Below are 18,239 nucleotides of genomic sequence, written 5' to 3'. Positions count from 1 at the left end.
ACAGGAGCCCTGTCCTCCTTTCCATATGGTCACCCTACTATTAGGGAGTAACCACATCCTATTTTTTTGCTCATGCTCTTGATTTGGCATTGTTGCACTAAACCAGAAGGACAGGAAACAGGCAATTTGAACAGGCCAGGCTGCTGTTGCAAGGCGGCTAAGTTCAGGAAACAGAAAAACTCGCCAACCGAAAAGCTACGTCCCCGCTGGGTCATTGCTGTATGTCTTTTATGTCTTAGGGACTGCTAGTGGCAAGTAGGAATTATTGGAAGTTTTATCTAGCTGCCTACACTGAGCATTAGATTAGATCCACGTTGGCTGGGAATCCTCGGAGCTGCAGCCCGACACAAGGAGGGCTCAAGGCTGGGAAAGGCTCTTCTACTTCACTGCACTGCCTTCAGTGTTTGTATGGGTTGCGTTGTTTCCCTCTCGGCTGGCACGACCGTACTCCCAAGCCGTTGCTTCTTCCTCTGCCAGGGAAAACAACAGGGGGCTCTCCTTGTATTAGCTCTCTTGGCCTCCTGCTCTGTTTGCCAAGAGCAGATGACTTTGACTCAAAACAGGAAGTAGCTCCCTTAAAATCCTGGAATGGATTAATGGTGTTGACAGCTCCTGCCACGTCCTGTTTAGCTCTCGAGCTGGGTTTGTTCTCTCGCCGCCCTGAAGAAAAGTGTGAACCTGGTCTCCGGATATGGCCAAGCCCAGAGAGGTGGCGTGTTTTCACGCAGCCGGTTCGCAGGTGGCATCCCATCCATCGCCCACTTTCGGATGTGCTCGAATTCCAATCCATGGGCTAGAACTAAGTCTAAAGCCCTTTGAACCCTTAGAGGAAAATCTATGAGAATGCTGACTGGGCGTGGAGTACCATTATAGCTGGCGTAATAATAAACATTTATAAATGTGGCATTTTGAATCACATTTTTCCCCAATTCTTGTGTGTGTGGATTGTACCCAGTTGTGTAGTGATATATCATCATGACAACCTCCATAGCCACAACCCTTAAAGATTCAAAATGAAGGCAGTTGTGTTGATCCGTGTGTGTGTGTGTGTGTGTGTGTGTGTGTGTGTCATAAGAGTGCACAGCACATTTTATTAGGGTGTGCACCCAAGGAATATTTTTTAAAGGCGATCATTTATTGAATATCAATCATAAAGGACATTATTTTTATTCATTTGTTTATTAAACACTGTTGGCACTGATGCCCTACTCAGCAGCCAGAGGGCAGTCGGAGGATCATTCCCACTGTGTTTGGATTCCCCCCTGGATCTCTACTCAATGGCCCCATCAATTCGCCGCTTATTGCTTGAGACATTAGGGTGTGCCTGGGCACACCCGGCACACCCCTTGTGCACACCTATGGTGTGTGTGTATATATAGATAGATAAATTTGTTGCTGGGAAAATTCATTTCCCTCCAGCAACTGTGAGGGTTTTGCCTATTGCAGCAAAAACAAAAACAAAAAGCCTTGTGGCATCTTAAAGACTAACAAATTTATTTATTTTTCATGTATCCAAAGAAGTGGAACATGGTCCATGAAAGTTTATGCCAGAATAAAGTTGCTAGTCTTTAGTCTTGATAAGCTGGAGTGTTGCGCTGAAAACAACAGAATGAAATTTAATAGGGATAAATGCCAAGTTCTACATGTACGAAATAGAAACCAAGTGCACAGTTACAAGATAGGGATACTTGGCTCAGCAATACTACAAATGAGAAGGATCTTGGAATTGTTGTAGATCACAAGCTGAATATGAGCCAACAGTGCGATATGGCTGCAAGAAAGGCAAATGCTATTTTGGGCTGCATTAATAGAAGTATAGCTTCTAAATCACGCGAGGTACTGGTTCCTCTCTATTCGGCCCTGGTTAGGACTCATCTAGAGTATTGCGTCCAGTTCTGGGCTCCACAATTCAAGAAGGATGCAGACAAGCTGGAGCGTGTTCAGAGGAGGGCAACCAGGATGATCAGAGGTCTAGAAACAAAGCCCTATGAAGAGAGACTGAAAGAACTGGGCATGTTTAGCCTAGAGAAGAGAAGATTGAGGGGAGACATGATAGCACTCTTCAAAGACTTGAAAGGTTGTCACACAGAGAAGGGCCAGGATCTCTTCTCGATCATCCCAAAGTGCAGGACGGAATAACGGGCTCAAGTTACAGGAAGTCAGATTCCGGCTGGACATCAGGAAAAACTTCCTGACTGTTAGAGCAGTACGACAGTTAAATGGAACCAGTTACCTAGGGAGGTGGTGGGCTCTCCCACACAAGAGGCATTCAAGAGGCAGCTGGACAGCCATCTGTCAAGTATGCTGTAGGGTAGATCCTGCATTGAGCAGGGGGTTGGACTCGATGACCTTTTAGGCCCCTTCCAGCTCTACTATTCTATGATTCCATGAAGGTGTCAGAAGACTCTCTGGCCCTGTTCAGACAACACACTAAGCCATGAGGGTTAAGCATTTTGAGCTAAGCATGATGGCTTGGTGTGTCATGTGAATGGCGATTTCCAAACTATGATGGCTACATAACCACAGCTTAACCATGGTCCCTATCCACTTGCTGCAAAAGGGTTAGCGGCCCTAACCGCGGCTTAACGTATTGTCTGAACAGACCCTCTGTTGTTTTGGAACATGAAGAGGAGTGTTGAGCCTCACAGTGGTGCCACGCGTCAATCCAGCATGCCTTTCTCTCCGTTATCTGCACTTCGACTTCGCTGATATAGCTTTGTATGATTCATCATTTAACACACACTTCCTTGTGCAGCCTCTCCCAAACGAGGCATAGCAGCCACCAGCCCTTTCAACATTAATTCAATGTTACTAACTCTTTTCACAGATGAGAATAATGAGCATGCCCAAGAGACTCCTGAAGGCAGAGATGCCTCATTGCCGTCGGAAGCAACAGCTTTGCCCTCTGCTAAATCAGAAGAAGTAAGGTAATGATTAACTCAGGAAAGCCACATCTGTGGAACAACCGTTGCAAGGGGAAATGGCCTAGGTCAAAGAGTTGGCAAAGTATTGCTTATTATTGTTTCTACGGTGCTGTCTGTACACGTGGCACTCTAGAGACTGAGAGAGGTCCTAAATTTAGACAGTGGGGCAGAAAACAACATATGCCACCGTGCGCCATGTGCAAGGATTCGGCTAGTGCTGCGTCCCCAGCTTTACATGGCATGTGCTGTCTCCGTGAAAGGGCTGATGGGATTATTTCGTAATGAGGCCTGCTGTTAGAAAGGCAATCAGCAGAGGAAAAAAACAAAAGGCTGAACAGAATGACAGGCTATTTTAGCACAATAAAAAGAGAGACCACACCCTTCTTCAGTGGAAGGAAGAAAGCAGTGGTACTCATAGATATTTTTGCATATCCAATGCAGGTACCGTGTAAAGTTGCAAAAGGAGTTTGTTCAGGCTATTTTGTGTTCCATTACACAGGCAGGAGCAAGAGAGCAAACACGTGTGCTCCCAGCAATGGTGGAGGACAGAGACAGAGAGGGCGGGGGGAAGGGGAGGAGCAAAAGGAAGAAATCACAGGAAATCACATTGTAGATTAAAGATACTAAGGCTAGCTGTGGCCAAAAATTCCCATGAACTAACTAACTGCGACACTGGCCCCTTCCTGTAAGTTGCAGATGAGGTTGCAATATTCCCAACAAGGACTTGGCCAGCATCCCTACTGTAATTTCCAATCTCAGTTTGGAGATAACAGTGCTAATCTTCCGGGATGGATTCCTCTGGGGACAGAGCTTGGAGGCCTGGTCCGCCCCCTGGAGGAACCCAAGAGGATTTAGCAGGCCAGATGTTGTACCTCCACAGGCCCACAGAGTGGACGTTGCACATCTCTGCTCTAATAGGTGCCTGGTAATATACTTAAGAAATCAAGGCTTTTCCTCAGTATGCTTCAGCAAGAAGTCTGGGCTTGCTTCATCAAATTTTAAAATAACACACCCAATTAATTGTCCATCTCAGCATTGTTGTGTTAGGATACTTATCATGCAAAGCATGACGCTATAATGTGAAATTTTGCAGTCAAGCACCAAACCTGCTGCTGTTAGATTATAAAAATAATAATCTGGCCACTCTTCCTGGATATACTCAATGGGATTGTTTAAACCGTCTCTTTAATCCAGGCTGCAAAATTAGGTTTGAACCTTAGAGACAGTGCCGGAGGCAACTATGCTAGGGTGACCTTATGGAAAGGAGGGCAGGGCTCCTGTATCTTTAACAGTTGTATTGAAAAGGGAATTTCAGCAGGTGCCATTTGTATGCGTGCAGCTCCTGGTGAAATTCCCTCTTCATCACAACAATTAAAGCTGCAAAAGTGGTGTTTGTATGCATGCAGCACCTGGTAGAATTCCCTCTTCATCACAGCAGTAAAAGCTGTAGGAGACCCTGCCCTCTTGATGAGATACAAAAGAGGGCAGGACTCCTGCAGCTTTAACTGTTGTGATGAAGAGGGATTTTCACCAGGTGCTGCATGCATACAGATGACACCTGCTGAAATTCCCTTTTCTATACAACTGTTAAAGATACAGGAGCCCGGTTCTCTTTTCCGTATGGTCACCCTAGCATAGTAACTATGCAATGTGGGGGGAAGGAAAATGGGGGGGGGGAATCATATCCATCTTCATTTATTTTGAAGCTACATATAAACCATGGCAAAGGTTTCATTTTATTGTTTCCCCCTTTTGTTGACCAAAACGGAAAACCAAAAAAACAAGAAAAACCTGAGTCCAAGAAGAAAGTTAATCATTAATCAAGCAGCAGCTGAAATGCTGAAAACCTTCGAGGCAGTTCGCCAGGCTATTTATTTAAGAATAGGGTGACCATTTGGAAAGGAGGACCGGCTCCTGATCTTTAACAGTTGCACAGAAAAGGGAATTCCAGCAGGTTTAATTTGTATGCATGCAGCACCTGGTGAAATCCCCTCTTCATCGCAGCAGTTAAAGCTGCAGGTGCCCTGTCCTCCTTTCCATATGGTCACCCTATTAATATAAAGCTGCAGGAGCCCTGCCCTCTTGACCAGAATCAAAAGAGGACAGGGCTCCTGCGGCTTTAACTGTTGTGATGAAAAGGGAATTTCACCAGGTGCTGCCACATGTTGAAATTTCCCTTTTAATGTTTTTAAATTTATCTATTCTTGTTTTATGATTTTTAATTGTGCACTGCCCAGAGAGCTTCAGTTGATGGGCAGTATAAAAATGTAATAAATAAATCAAAATAAATAAATAAATGGGGTGTGTGTGTGTGCGTGCTACATTTTGCCCCAGCTCTGTAAAATAAATACACCAATTTGTTTGTGTTTTTTAAACAGCTGTATGAGAAAAGTGATAAAGATTAAAAACAAGAAAAGAAACTGAGCAATAATAACAAACAAAAAGAAGGAAAAGCAGCAGGACGCAGCATCTGCACTGAATAAAAAACGTGTTTTCCATGACTTCTCGCAGCTCAAGATCCGTGTCTTTTGCTAAAACGTTTTTCCGTCTCCACAGATCTTGTGAACCTCCTTTGGATACTGTGGAAGGACACAGAACCAAGCCTAAGCCAGGATTGAGGTTGTCTGCCCTGCCCTTCTCTTCAGAAAAGGTAGAACATCCCATGCAAGTGGTGTCGAAATTGATTTGACAGATTCGGGTCAGACACAAGGAAGCCCTCTTGCATTCATAGCCAAAGTAATGTACGGAATCTGGGACCAAAAGGTGTGATGGGCTGTGTCTTAGACGTGCCATGACCCCCAGGCCTCAGCCCTTCCAGTGTGCAGCAGAGGATTCTGACGAGGATGGGGCACAGGCCACTTCCTCAGCGGTAGAACACTCAGTGCTTTATTCAGTGCCCTCCTGATCAGCGGACAGAGCCCTACCAACATCTTCTGCCTCAGAGACGAACCTCCATCTCCCCAGCCTCACAGAAATCTCAGGTTGCAAATCAAGCAAGGGCCCTTTAGCAATCCAGTTCCTCCAGGTCTTGTTAAGCCTGCATAAAGCTTCAGTTGTCTTTCGCGCCTTGCTGAGACAACATCCTCCTATTGCCCACATAGAGATTTCTAGCCAGCAGGACCTATCCAAGGTCCTACTTTCTTCTTGCCTTGATCTTCCTGCCTTGATCTTGCTACAAGCTTCCCTTACAAGAAGACCACAGAACAATTAGTTATGATATCTAAATGGAACCTCTGTGTTCAGAGACAGTATGCCAATTGTAAAGAAAGAATGCCCAGCAACTGCTGGCTTTTTACACTGGATTTTGCACGGAACCCCCAGATGGACACTTGAAGCTCACACAAAATGAGGTTTTAAGCCTTTTATTAGGAGAAGAGCAGGAACACAGGATATTTAAGTCTAAAAATACATGCACACTAAAAGAACCCAACACCACAAGCTAAAATCTATCACAGGTTACATACATCACCGGTCTCCTTTTTGGCCGACAGCAGACGCCCCCCTGTTCTCCCCAAGCTCTTTTATACCCTTCCCCCAGGCTCCAGGATTCTTCCCTCCTTAATTGAGATGTATATTGTTTTTTCACACCCCGGGACGCCTAGCTCATCGCTCAAGGCCGTTAGACAGTTACAACTTCTCCATTCCGGTGCTTCCCACCAGCATCTGCAGTTCTTATCTGTTCTTCTCTAAAAACCATAAATATGAGATCATAAAACAAAGTTAAAAGTCATGCCATGCTCTAGGAACAGGTTAACCCTTGCTCTACCCTTACACCAATGAATACCAGTTGCTTAGAATTCATGATGAGCCCTAACAAAGCAAAGCCTTTTTCCATTTTTGCAGAGAAAGACATTTATTTATTTATTTATTTATTTATTTATTTATTTATTTATCTATCTATCCTCCCTTCAGAGATCTAGCCTGGAAGATATCTCTCCAGCAGACAGTGGAGTTGGTGTCAGTCCATTCCTGGCTACAAGGGGAAACTCACAAGAGTATGAGAAAGGTACGCTCCATTTATTAATTTATCCAGTGGAATTTTAAGATGTTTTAGAATGTTTTTAGGATGTTTTTAATAAAGTATATTACATTTTAATTCAGTTTTATGTATTTTGTAATTACTGTTGTTCCCTGTCTCGATCAGAATGGAGAGGCGGGTAAGAAATAAATATTATTATTATTATTATTATTATTATTATTATTATTATGAGGTCTCTTCTCAGATAATTGCTTCTTCAAGATGAATACTTTGCAGAGCATCCCAACAGAAGAATAAACATGCTAAACATTGTGGATGCAGCGCTATGGCACCCTATAAGACAAGCATAGTTATTTATTTATTGTTACCTTTATATCCAAACTTTCTCCCTCTTGCAAGGAAGCCAAAGTGGCTGACATGGTCCTCCTCTGTTTTATCCGCACAACAACAACCCTGTGAGGTAGGTTGGGCTGAGAGTCTGTGGCTGGCCCAAAGTCACCCAGTGAGCTTCCATGACCAAGTGGGGACTAGAACCCAGATCTCCCAACTCCCAGTCCAACTCTCTAACCACTATGCCATGCTGGCTCTCTATCACCCAACGTGGAGGACAAGGAGGTGCCCAGCCTGGCAGGGCATGTGAAACTCAGAAGCCTCCAGATTCAGGGGGTTTCCAAGCAGCGAGGGCACAGTCAATAGGACTGTGCCCTAAAACTCCTTTTACCTTATAATTGCAAAGCAGACAGGCACAGATAACAACAGAATGAAATTTAATAGGGATAAATGCCAAGTTCTACATCTAGGAAAGAGAAATCAAAGGCACAGTTACAAGATGGGGGATACTTGGCTTAGCAATGCTACAAATGAGAAGGATCTTGGAATTGTTGTAGATCGCAAGCTGAATATGAGCCAACAGTGCGATATGGCTGCAAGAAAGGCCAATGCTATTTTGGGCTGCATTAATAGAAGTATAGCTTCCAAATCACGTGAGGTCCTGGTTCCTCTCCATTCGGCCCTGGTTAGGCCTCATCTAGAGTATTGCGTCCAGTTCTGGGCTCCACAATTCAAGAAGGAAGCAGACAAGCTGGAGCGTGTTCAGAGGAGGGCAACCAGGATGATCAGGGGTCTGGAAACAAAGAGAGACTGAAAGAACTGGGCATGTTTAGCCTGGAGAAGAGAAGATTGAGGGGAGACATGAGAGCACTCTTCAAATACTTAAAAGGTTGTCACACAGAGGAGGGCCAGGATCTCTTCTCGATCCTCCCAGAGTGCAGGACACAGAATAACGGGCTCAAGTTACAGGAATAACGGAATAACGGGCTCAAGTTACAGGAAGCCAGATTCCAGCTGGACATCAGGAAAAACTTCCTGACTGTTAGAGCAGTACGACAATGGAACCAGTTACCTAGGGAGGTTGTGGGCTCTCCCACACTAGAGGCCTTCAACAGGCAGCTGGAGAACCATCTGTAACGTATGCTTTAGGGTGGATTCCTGCATTGAGCAGGGGGTTGGACTCAATGGCCTTATAGGCCCCTTCCAGCTCTACTATTCTATGATTCTATAAGTTCTTTTAAGGAGGTTCTCGGGATTCTGTGTTTTTTTCTTGCAGATCAAGAGATATCCTCAGTGATCTCTGCAAAGCTTTCTGAAAGGGATCTTGATTATTGTTTTTACTCAACTGGAGGGGATATTCCTGCTACAGAAAACCGAGGAATTCAATCAGCTCAGTGTGCAGAAACCAACTCTCCCAGCAAGATACCAGTTAAGAGGAAGCCTAGCAAAAGTTTTTTCTGTCCCATCACAGATGTAGACAATGGAGCTGAGAAACCTGAGTCGGATCTAGCTAAGAGAGAATCACTGAAGAGCTCAAAACTAGCACCCTCTCTAGGATGGGAAAATGGCCATCTTGTGAAGCAAGGACCCAGTTATACTATCTCCTCGATCAGTAACAAGGAGGATGAAATGGGGCTGGATCGGGAGCATTTCAAGAACTTGAAGAACTTCTGGGAGAAGGGAAGCGAGTCTGTCTTGGCAATCGATACGTCTGAAAAACTGACCGAAAAGACCAACAACATGGAAGTTAACGGAAGGCCATCCAAATTGAACCTGTCGCTCTCACACCAGTGCAACCAAGGCCAAAACAGCGACGACAAGTTCAGTTCTCAAATGCATCCCAAAGCCAGGGTCCCCTACAGAAGGCCAGCTGCCGTATCTTCCAGTGAAGATGAGCCCACCTATATAGCACCACCAAGGAAGGGATCTGGGTCTTCTATACCCAGATCCACCTACGGCAGAAGCAAAGGGGCCATGATGAATAGAAATAACCTCAGTGATGGGAACGGGAAGCATTCTCCAGTGGACGAGGAGAAGAAAGTTCAGCGTTGCCTAAGGAGATCCAAGTTGCCGGTCCGCGTGCCATCAGTCAAAATCGAGACGCCGACCAAAGAGCCGTCTGGGATCATTTTTGAGCCGGAGACGCCCGCCGATGAGTTTGTCATGGCTGAAGAAAGCAAACGTAGAACGGATTCGTTGGCCGGCAGGGTTCAGATATTGATAGAATCTGTGCCTTCAGAGGATGCTGATCAACTTGCTACTGGTGTTGGAGGAAGCTCTGATTTAAGCCCTCCAGACAAGCGAGGAAGCAGTGAGATGATGGCTGAAGATGAACCACGTTGCACTGGAGGTGACCTGCCGCAAAATGAAGCCGTGGCTGAAAGAGGAGCCGGTCAAGAAATGGATTCTTGTGTGCTTTCAGGTACTGATGCTTTTTGGGTTTTACAAATATACATGTTCCCACAGTGCCAATAAAATACTGTGAATATTAAGTGAAACATCACCATCAATGAAACATCTAGGAAAGTTCATGATGAACATGCTCATCTAACTTGCAACCAGTTGCCCATCAAGAAAACGTGGCGTTCGGCTGCAACTGCATGAGCTAGCCTGTTTTAAAAAATTAAATAAAAGCCCAGGGCTCCATCAAGCCATATCTTCTGTCCCAATACTCTTTTCCATTCCCCTTTCCCTTTGGATTTTCAGCTTTTCCTCCCTACAGCGGCCCCATTCAGAAACCATGGCTGAAACCATGGCTTTAACCATGGCAGTTAAGACGGAAAGCTGGGCTGTGTTCAGAAGACACCTGAAACCATGAATTTAACCATGGTGAATAAAGCAAAAGGCCTTATTCACTGTAGTTAAAGCCATGGTTTATGGTGTCTTCTGAACACGGCCCAGCTTTCTGGATTAACCAGCATGGTTAAAGCCATGGTTTAAGGTGTCTTCTGAATGGGCCCAGTGAGTCAGTAGTCTGTGTAGGTCATGTATTCCTCTTTGATGTGTTCTTAGTTTTTCTCAGCACCACCCTTTGGTGTGTGTGTTTTGCGAGTGGAGAAGGAAGTATGGAATAAAGACACAGACACCAGAGCTTGGGATAAACTAGGTCCTCTTTATTTAACAACAAAGGAGATTCAACCCCTCCCTGGAACTGCAGGTGAAAAGTGTGGGAATCAATATGTCCTAACCTCAGGCTACTTGTCTGGTTTAAGGGTGAGCCGCTCTCTTAAGCCAGGAGTTGGGTAACCCGGCCCCTTTCTTATGCGACACCTCGAGAGTGTGGGGAGACCGCCCCACGTCATCCCCACGCAGAGCCGTAAAACCCTGAGTAGATGAGGCAGGAGCCAAAGGCATACCATATCCAGACACGTGAGCCGTGAAACTCATGAGTAGCACGAGCTCTGGCTATGCCAATCACCTAAAAGGTGCCAGAGTGGTCACCGTCCCCTATTCTGGGATAGCAAATTCCCGCACATCCTGCTGACAAATTGACCTGTTTATCCGCCCTCCTTAAAACCTCCAGTATGGAGTAGGCAAAACCTTATAAAGGAAAAAATCCTACTCAGCCCTCCCCTCAAAGGGAGTGACTGGCTAAGTCTCATACTAGAAGAGGGAGGGAAGGTGAGAGACGAAAAGACAGAGAGGCCGAGAAAGGGGCGGGGCCAGCTTTTATAGGCTTGGCCCCACCTCTGTCTCACGTGGCCCACGTGTGCAACATGTGAGGCCTTTATTCCCCTCCTCCCCACCGCAACTACTGTTTCTCCCACTCACACTATGCCGGCCGAGGGGGATAAAAGACTTTCCCCCTTCTCTTTTTCTAAAGAATTTCTGAACAACGGCAAACCATGAGGCTTCCCCAATCTTGCTGAGACCATGCCCTTTGGCATGCGCAGCCTGACTTCTCAGAAGTAGTGATGATCCGAAAGATCTCTTTCTTTCTTTCTTTCTTTCTTTCTTTCTTTCTTTCTTTCTTTTTTTCCGTGAAGTTTCACTGGACCGAACAGACAAACCAGGCTCAAAAATCTTTTCCCCTCCTTCCCTCATCTTTCAAAATGAGCTTTGTGGTTGGAGGTGGGGGAGAAGCTGTCAGGAGTCCAAAACCCGCCCAGCCTGAACACCCAGCTGTGTATACGGGTTCCTGGACCACAAGCCATAATCTCTAGGTCAAATAAACAAAGAGGCGCGGAAGAAACCTTCATCCTTGGTAACGAGGATGCCAGTGTCGTTTGTTGCTTGATGCGGGTCTGTTTATTTTTCGCTGTATTCCAGAGGGAAACGGACCTCAGTCCCCCGCCGCCAAGAAATTAATACGCGCCAACGGCTACAGTCTTGCGAAAAGCATGGTGAACCTCTACACAACCGCGGAGAGTAAGTGGCGACCAGCTTCGCTCAGTCCGGCTGGCTTTCCCATCAAGACCAGCTTGCAAAGATTGTCGGTTGTGGCGTTGAACGCAGCCCGGCAGCCATAACCGGCAGCCATCCAGCGGTGCTGGATAAGTCTTCTGGATTTCAACCTGCTGCAGCAAAGAAACAGGGTGGGGGTGTGTGCAACCCTCTGGAACGCCCTTGAGGTGGTTACAATGCATCCCATCCTTGCAACAATCCTTTAGTACAGCGGCAGGGTTCAACCTCTGTCTCCCCAAGGGCCAAATTCAATTCACCTGGAGGGCTGAATCCAAGTAGAACTGTGCACAGCTTAGCGAATCGAAAGCTGTACACGCCTAATCTATGTGTCCTGTTTCTCTGAAAACTCCTGCTTTCGATGGGAGGCAAATGATGAGGCCTGCTAGGTAATCCACAAAGCTTTTATTAAGCAATAAACATCTCCTCCACCTGAAGAGAGTCTAATCCCCTGGAAACTTCCCCCTAGGCAAAACTATGCAAACTGAGACAATTGTCTGACCAAGGAGAACAGGGAGCCTTTCCTCAAACGCCTGTATCTTCAGAGAGCCTAGTGCAGAGGCAGGTTCTGGCGCAATCCTAGTCGGACCGACTTTCTCACGCCTTCCTTCTTCTCCATGCGTTTTAGCTTCCGGTGGACCCTAGCATCAGCTAGCTTGTCGGGGCGCTCTCCTCGCGAAGAAACCTCACTTCCCACTGAGTGTGTAGGATTTGGCCTTGAGGAGATAAGCTCTGAAGAGGGCTGACTCTCAGCTGGGGAATCGCCCGTGAGAGCTTCCTCCCCCACTGGTCCAGTCTGGCCCGGGTTCTGGTGCCGCCTCCTCTAGTTCCGAATCTGATTCTGATTGATTACCTGAAACACCTTCTCCCAAAACAGGGACAGTAGGGTTAGCCATGACACTATGGGAAAGATTGTGCGTCAGAACTCTGGAGTCAGTCTGACCCCAGGCTGTGTATTTCTTGCAGGACACGCTTAAGGTTTGAGGTTTTCAATCTCCAGCTCAATTTGGAGGTGGGGAGGAAGGGGTTCCTGAGAATGAGCGGGATTTGTAGGGGGACAGATTCATAGAGAGGATGACAGAAGGCAGGGAGTTACTAATGGCGGCAGTGCAACGGCAGAACTTTTCTTTTAAAAAAAGGCTTGCCCCTGTCTTTTGTGTCTGGCTGCCATTTTGTCTCCCACAGAATATCTCTGGAATTAGGCCGGGAGTTGACATTGTATAATTCCAGAGACATTCTGAGGGAGAATAATGGTAACCTCAGGAGCTGGCAGTGAGCCACTGCAAGGAGGTCAGCCACCACAATCGGGTCAGAAATTTTAAAGAGAAACTGCTGCCCTCCAACTGTAAACTTGCCTCCAAAATGGCTTGCACAAATTAAGAACATAAGAAGAGCCCTGCTGGATCAGACCAAGGGTCCACCTAGTCCAGCACTCAGTGGCCAACCAGCCATCGGCCAGGGACCAACAAGGCAGGACATGGTGCAACAGCACCCTGTCACCCACGTTCCCCAGCAACTGGTGCACACAGGCTTACTGCCTGGGATACTGGAAGTTGTACTTTCCACAGGACTAGTAGCCAACCCCCTTTTAAATTGGTGGCCATCACCACATCTTGTGGCAGTGAATTCCTTATTTTAACTCTGCGTTATGTGAAGAAGGGCGTCCTTTTCTCTGTCCTGAATCTCCCACCAATCAGTTCCATGGGAGGACCCCGTTGGGTTCTAGTATTACGGGAGAGGGAAGAAAAAAAAGCTCTCTATCCACATTCTCCACCCCATGCATAATTTTGTGAGGGAGAAAAATTTCTCCCCGCAGACTGGAAAAAAAAATCAGCCAAATAGCCATCCCAGTTCCACCACTCTCAGGTTTCACCTCAGGCTTCCCACTTGCAAAACGATAACATGCCATTCGGCCCTTTTTGACCCCAGCAAATTTCACCCAAGTAGTTTGGGATTACCAGTAAGTTTATTTCCAACCGCAAGAGGGAGCCAAATCCTTTCACGAAGATGTGAAAGAGAAAACGGACATTTATTTCCTTTTTATTTGTTTTGGTAACCATGTCTTGATCAGAGCTGCTGTCGGTCAAGAAAGGGGATAAAGCCTTGGCTTAAACGTTTGTGTCTTAATTATGCCTTTCAAAAAGCTCTTGGTTTGTCACAGTCCCTTGAGGTCAGGGCTGGACAACTTCTGGAGGTCCGAGACCTGTTTTCATTCATGCCAGCACCCCACAGAATTCGGCAGCCAAAAATGACTTTGCTGATTTGCTGTCAATTTGCAGTGCAATGGTGGGGTACCGGGGGGCCACACTGGGGGGTAGCGGGGGCCGTATGTCACCCACCTCTGCTTTATGCTATAGCAGAGACAGATAATGAAAACGTTTCCGTTAAGTTCTGCCATTTTGGGGTGCAGGATCCATTCTTGTGGTGTGTGTTTTCTGGTCCCTTTCCTCGTCTCTAGCCTACACGAAGCCGCAAATGCTAACCCACCAGTACCTTGAGCCTGAGAGAGCCAAAGACTTGACCAAATCTACTCCTCTCCTGCTTTCCGAGGTAAGGCTGTGACAATGGTTTAGATCATAGCTGTTGAGCCCTTTTAGCACTCAGTAAATTAGATGTTGGGCCTGTTCAATTGTTGTTAAAAACTTAAGAAGAGCCCTGAACCATCTAGTCCAGCACTCTGCTCACACAGGGGCCAACCAGCCATCGGCCAGGGATGAACAAGCAGGACATGGTGCAACAGCAGCCTCCCACCCATGTTCCCCAGCAACTGGTGCACGCAGGCTTACTGCCTCGAATACTAGAGGTAGCACACAACCCTCAGGGCTACTAGCCCTTGATAGCCTTTTCCTCCAAGAATTCATCCAACCCCCTTTTGAAGCCATCCAAATTGACGGCCATCACTGCATCTTGCAGCTGTGAATTCCATAGTTTAACTCTGCTCTGTGTGAAGAAGTCCTTCCTTTTCTCTGTCCTGGATCTCCCACCAATCAGCTTCATGGGATAAGCCCAGGTTCTAGTACTATAGGAGAGAGAGAGAAATGTCTCCCTATCTACATTCTCCATACCATGCATATTTTTGTACACCTCTATCATGAATCCCCTTAGCCTGGTTTTTTTCCAAGCTGAACACTCCCAGTTACAAATTACATCTAATTTGTAACTTTCCTTGATAGGGGAGATGTTCCAGCCCCTTAATCATTTTAGTTGCCCTTTTCTGTACTTTTCCCAGCTCTATAATATCCTTTTTTAGCTGTGGTGAGCAGAACTGTACACAGTTTTCTAAGTGTGGTCGCACCATAGATTTCTATAAGGGCAGTATACAAATTTTATTCTCGAAATCATGTGAGGTACTGGTTCCTCTCTATTTGGCCCTGGTTAGGATTCATCTAGAGTATTGCGTCAAGTTCTGGGCTCCACAATTCAAGAAGGAAGCAGACAAGCTGGAACGTGTTCAGTGGAGGGCAACCAGGATGATCAGGGGTCTGGAAACAAAGCCCTATGAAGAGAGACTGAAAGAACTGGGCATGTTTAGCCTGGAAAAGAGAAGATTGAGGGGAGACATGAGAGCACTCTTCAAGGACTTGAGAGGTTGTCACACAGAGGAGGGCCAGGATCTCTTCTCGATCCTACCAGAGTGCAGGACACGGAATAACGGGCTCAAGTTACAGGAAGCCAGATTCCAGCTGGACACCAGGAAAAGCTTCCTGACTGTTAGAGCAGTATGACAATAGAATCAGTTACATAGGGAGGTTGTGGGCTCTCCCACACTAGAGGCCTTCAAGAGGCATCTGGCCAACCATCTGTCAGGGATGCTTTAGGGTGGATTCCTGCATGAGCAGGGGGTTGGACTCAATGGCCTTGTAGGTCCCTTCCAACTCTGCTATTCTATGATTCTATGATTCCTTTTCTTATAATGCCTAACATGGTGTTTGCCTTCTTTACGGCAGCCACACACTGGTGGACATTGTCATCGAGCTGTCCACCACAACCCCAAGATCCCTTTCTGTTCGGTCACCGCCAGCTCAGATCCCATTAGGTTATACTTGAAGTTGGGTTTTTTTGCCCCCACGTGCATCACCATCTTACACTTGCTTACATTGAACCACATCTGCCATTTGGATGCCCACTCTCTCAACTTGACGTTGTTGTCGCTGTTGCTGTTATATTTATTTGTATCCTGCCTTTTCCCCCAATACTGGTACTCAGGGCGGCTTTACAAAATTAAAACATATAAACAGAACTATACAAAAGTTAAAAGTACAACTACATCATCTATAGTATTAAAACATTTAAAAGATTAAAAGACATGATGGCTGGGGGATGATTGGAGCCGTAGTCCAACACATCGGGAAGACACCAGGTTTGGGAAGGCTGCTCTGACCACTACACACCACTGCCTCTTCTAGAGCTCCTGCTGCAAGGTTGAATACCCCTTTTTGGTTTGATTTGCAGACCGAATCTGACACCGCTTCGGAAATCAGCTTCCAGTTTAGCAGGCACAAGAAGAGTCCGAGTATGGGAAGCCATTCCTCCGATATGGCCTCTGTCTCCTCGGTAGGTGACCGACGGGCGTCTTCAGTACTGAGGTTCTCTTGGGTCGCCTTCTCCAACCTGGTGGTGGGCTTCGAACATTTTGGCCCACAACACCCATCATCCCTGACCACAGGCCAATGCTGGCTGGGGCTGATGAGCATTATAGGCCAAAACATCTGGAGGAACCCAGGTTGTGGAAGGTATTGCAAATATCTAGGACTGTTTCTCCTCCCACCTCCCTCTTCAAAACTACTCTTGCCACTCATACCTGACGAAGCGCCCCTCCTGACCTGGACCAACATCAGAAGACTTCCTCCAACGGAGGCTAGGAAGGTGGCTGCAAGGGAGAGGGCCTTCTCAGTGGTGTCCCCCCTCCCTCCCCTCCGAATATGGAATGCTCTCCCCAAAGAGGCCAACACTGTCATCTTTTCGGCACCAGGTTAAGACTGTCCTCTACTCCAGGCGTTCGATGGTGCAAGATGGGACATTTATGTCAGTTGCTTCTGGCAGGTCCAATATTTTACAGTAAATGTTTTAGCGGCTTAAATGGTTTCAAAGTTGGCATGATAGATGGTTTTTATATTACATGTTCATTATCTTGAATTGTGATGTGTATTTTTTGTGATCCACCCAGAGAGCTTTGGCAGTATACAGTTTGGGTGGTATAAAAATGAATTTAATAAATAACAATATATAGTAGTAGTAGTAGTAGTAGTAGTAGTATCCCATCCTCCCCAGCTCCCCCCAATTATTTGCAGACATTGGTATTAGTTCAAACCAGGGCTGGCTGCAGAACTTCTTTCAGCCCAAGGGCTGGATTTGACTAGTAGCCCTTGATAGCCTCCTCCAGGAATTTATCCACCCTCCTTTGAAAGACATCCAAATTGGTGGCCATCACCACATCTTGTGGTAGTGAGTTCCATGGTTTAACCATGTGCTGTGTGAAGAAGTCCTTCCTTTTATTTGTCCTGAGCCTCCCACCAATCATCTCCATGGGATGACCCTGGATTCTGATACTATAAGAGAGAGAAATACAATCCCTCTCCACTTTCTCCGCACCATGTGTGCCTTTGAGCTCCTATTGCCACTAACTAAGCCTTGGGAAATGCATTTGAAGCTTTCAGAATATGGGGAGAAATTGTGCAAAAGCCAGTAAACCACGAAATGATTGGTGGGTCAGGGAGGAAAGTGGGAACTAGCTGGTGAAGTGGGGAAGAGCCCGTGGCCATCTGGGAAGCCTCAGACACAAGACCAAATGCCCTTCTACTCCATATTCATCCACGAAGTATAAAGCGCTAACTCTGGGGAAGGGCGTTTTTCTTCCAACCTTCCAAGGTGGTGGTGGAGGAGAAGGGGGAATCGTGGAGATTAGCTTTGAAGCCCAGAGAGCATTCTCTCTCTGTAGTTGAGAAGAAACAATCATGATCCGGCCGGCTACCATACTGTGAACATCCCTTTCTTGCCCTGTACAGGTGAGCGGCAGCGTCCTGAGCGTGTATAGTGGGGATTTTGGGAATGTCGATGCCCAGGGTCTCGTTCAATTTGCCTTGGATTACGACGAGAAAAACCGGGAATTCCAAATTTTCGTCTCCCAGTGCCAGGACCTGGCTGTTGTGGATGAGAAGAAAGGCAGGACGGACCCGTGAGTGAAGACGGTGTTGTCTGTCCATGCGAAAGCATGCATTTAGTGGGCACGGAGGGGGGGATCTGGAGCTAAGATCCTGTACCCTGCAACCGAGGTGGGGAGAAGAGAGATCTAGGCTGTCACCCCCAAGTAACAAAATTGTAGTCAATTAATAATGAGGGGGATGGATTGGATGATCTCTCTCCCCAATCAGACCCATACACATAGAAAGGAGCAAGAGTGTCCCTGCTCTCCAGGCTGACTTCATGTGCCTGTGTCATAGTTCCTTCTGTGACCTGGACCCCCGGAGTGACTCCTTAAGGATCTCTGCCTCCTTAAAAGTCCCACCTTCCTTCTATTTATCTTCCGCTTCTCGGTAACGTGGGGTTTAGGCTATAGATGTGGGCCACAGCTAGACCTAAGGTTTATCCTGGGATCATCCAGGGTT

General features: G+C 46.6%; 1 protein-coding gene across 3 annotated transcripts in view; it reads left to right on the top strand.

Annotated features, from left to right (window-relative positions):
* The window catches only part of LOC134409388 (synaptotagmin-like protein 4), a 43,152-nt gene that overhangs the window by 11,825 nt on the left and 13,088 nt on the right, over nucleotides 1-18,239 (top strand). For 2 of the 3 annotated variants that reach the window (XM_063142099.1, XM_063142100.1), the window contains exons 3-10: nucleotides 2,828-2,927; nucleotides 5,481-5,574; nucleotides 6,837-6,930; nucleotides 8,510-9,655; nucleotides 11,503-11,601; nucleotides 14,093-14,184; nucleotides 16,087-16,188; nucleotides 17,640-17,809. In XM_063142099.1, coding sequence (XP_062998169.1) covers nucleotides 2,828-2,927; nucleotides 5,481-5,574; nucleotides 6,837-6,930; nucleotides 8,510-9,655; nucleotides 11,503-11,601; nucleotides 14,093-14,184; nucleotides 16,087-16,188; nucleotides 17,640-17,809 — 1,897 coding nt within the window. Of the gene's footprint in view, nucleotides 1-2,827; nucleotides 2,928-5,480; nucleotides 5,575-6,836; nucleotides 6,931-8,509; nucleotides 9,656-11,502; nucleotides 11,602-14,092; nucleotides 14,185-16,086; nucleotides 16,189-17,639; nucleotides 17,810-18,239 lie in introns of those variants that run through there. The other variant, XM_063142101.1, reaches the window with a different exon arrangement.

Source organism: Elgaria multicarinata, chromosome 15 (genome assembly GCF_023053635.1).
Source record: "Elgaria multicarinata webbii isolate HBS135686 ecotype San Diego chromosome 15, rElgMul1.1.pri, whole genome shotgun sequence".
Lineage (NCBI taxonomy): Eukaryota > Metazoa > Chordata > Lepidosauria > Squamata > Anguidae > Elgaria > Elgaria multicarinata.
This window is presented reverse-complemented; position numbering and strand designations above follow the sequence as displayed.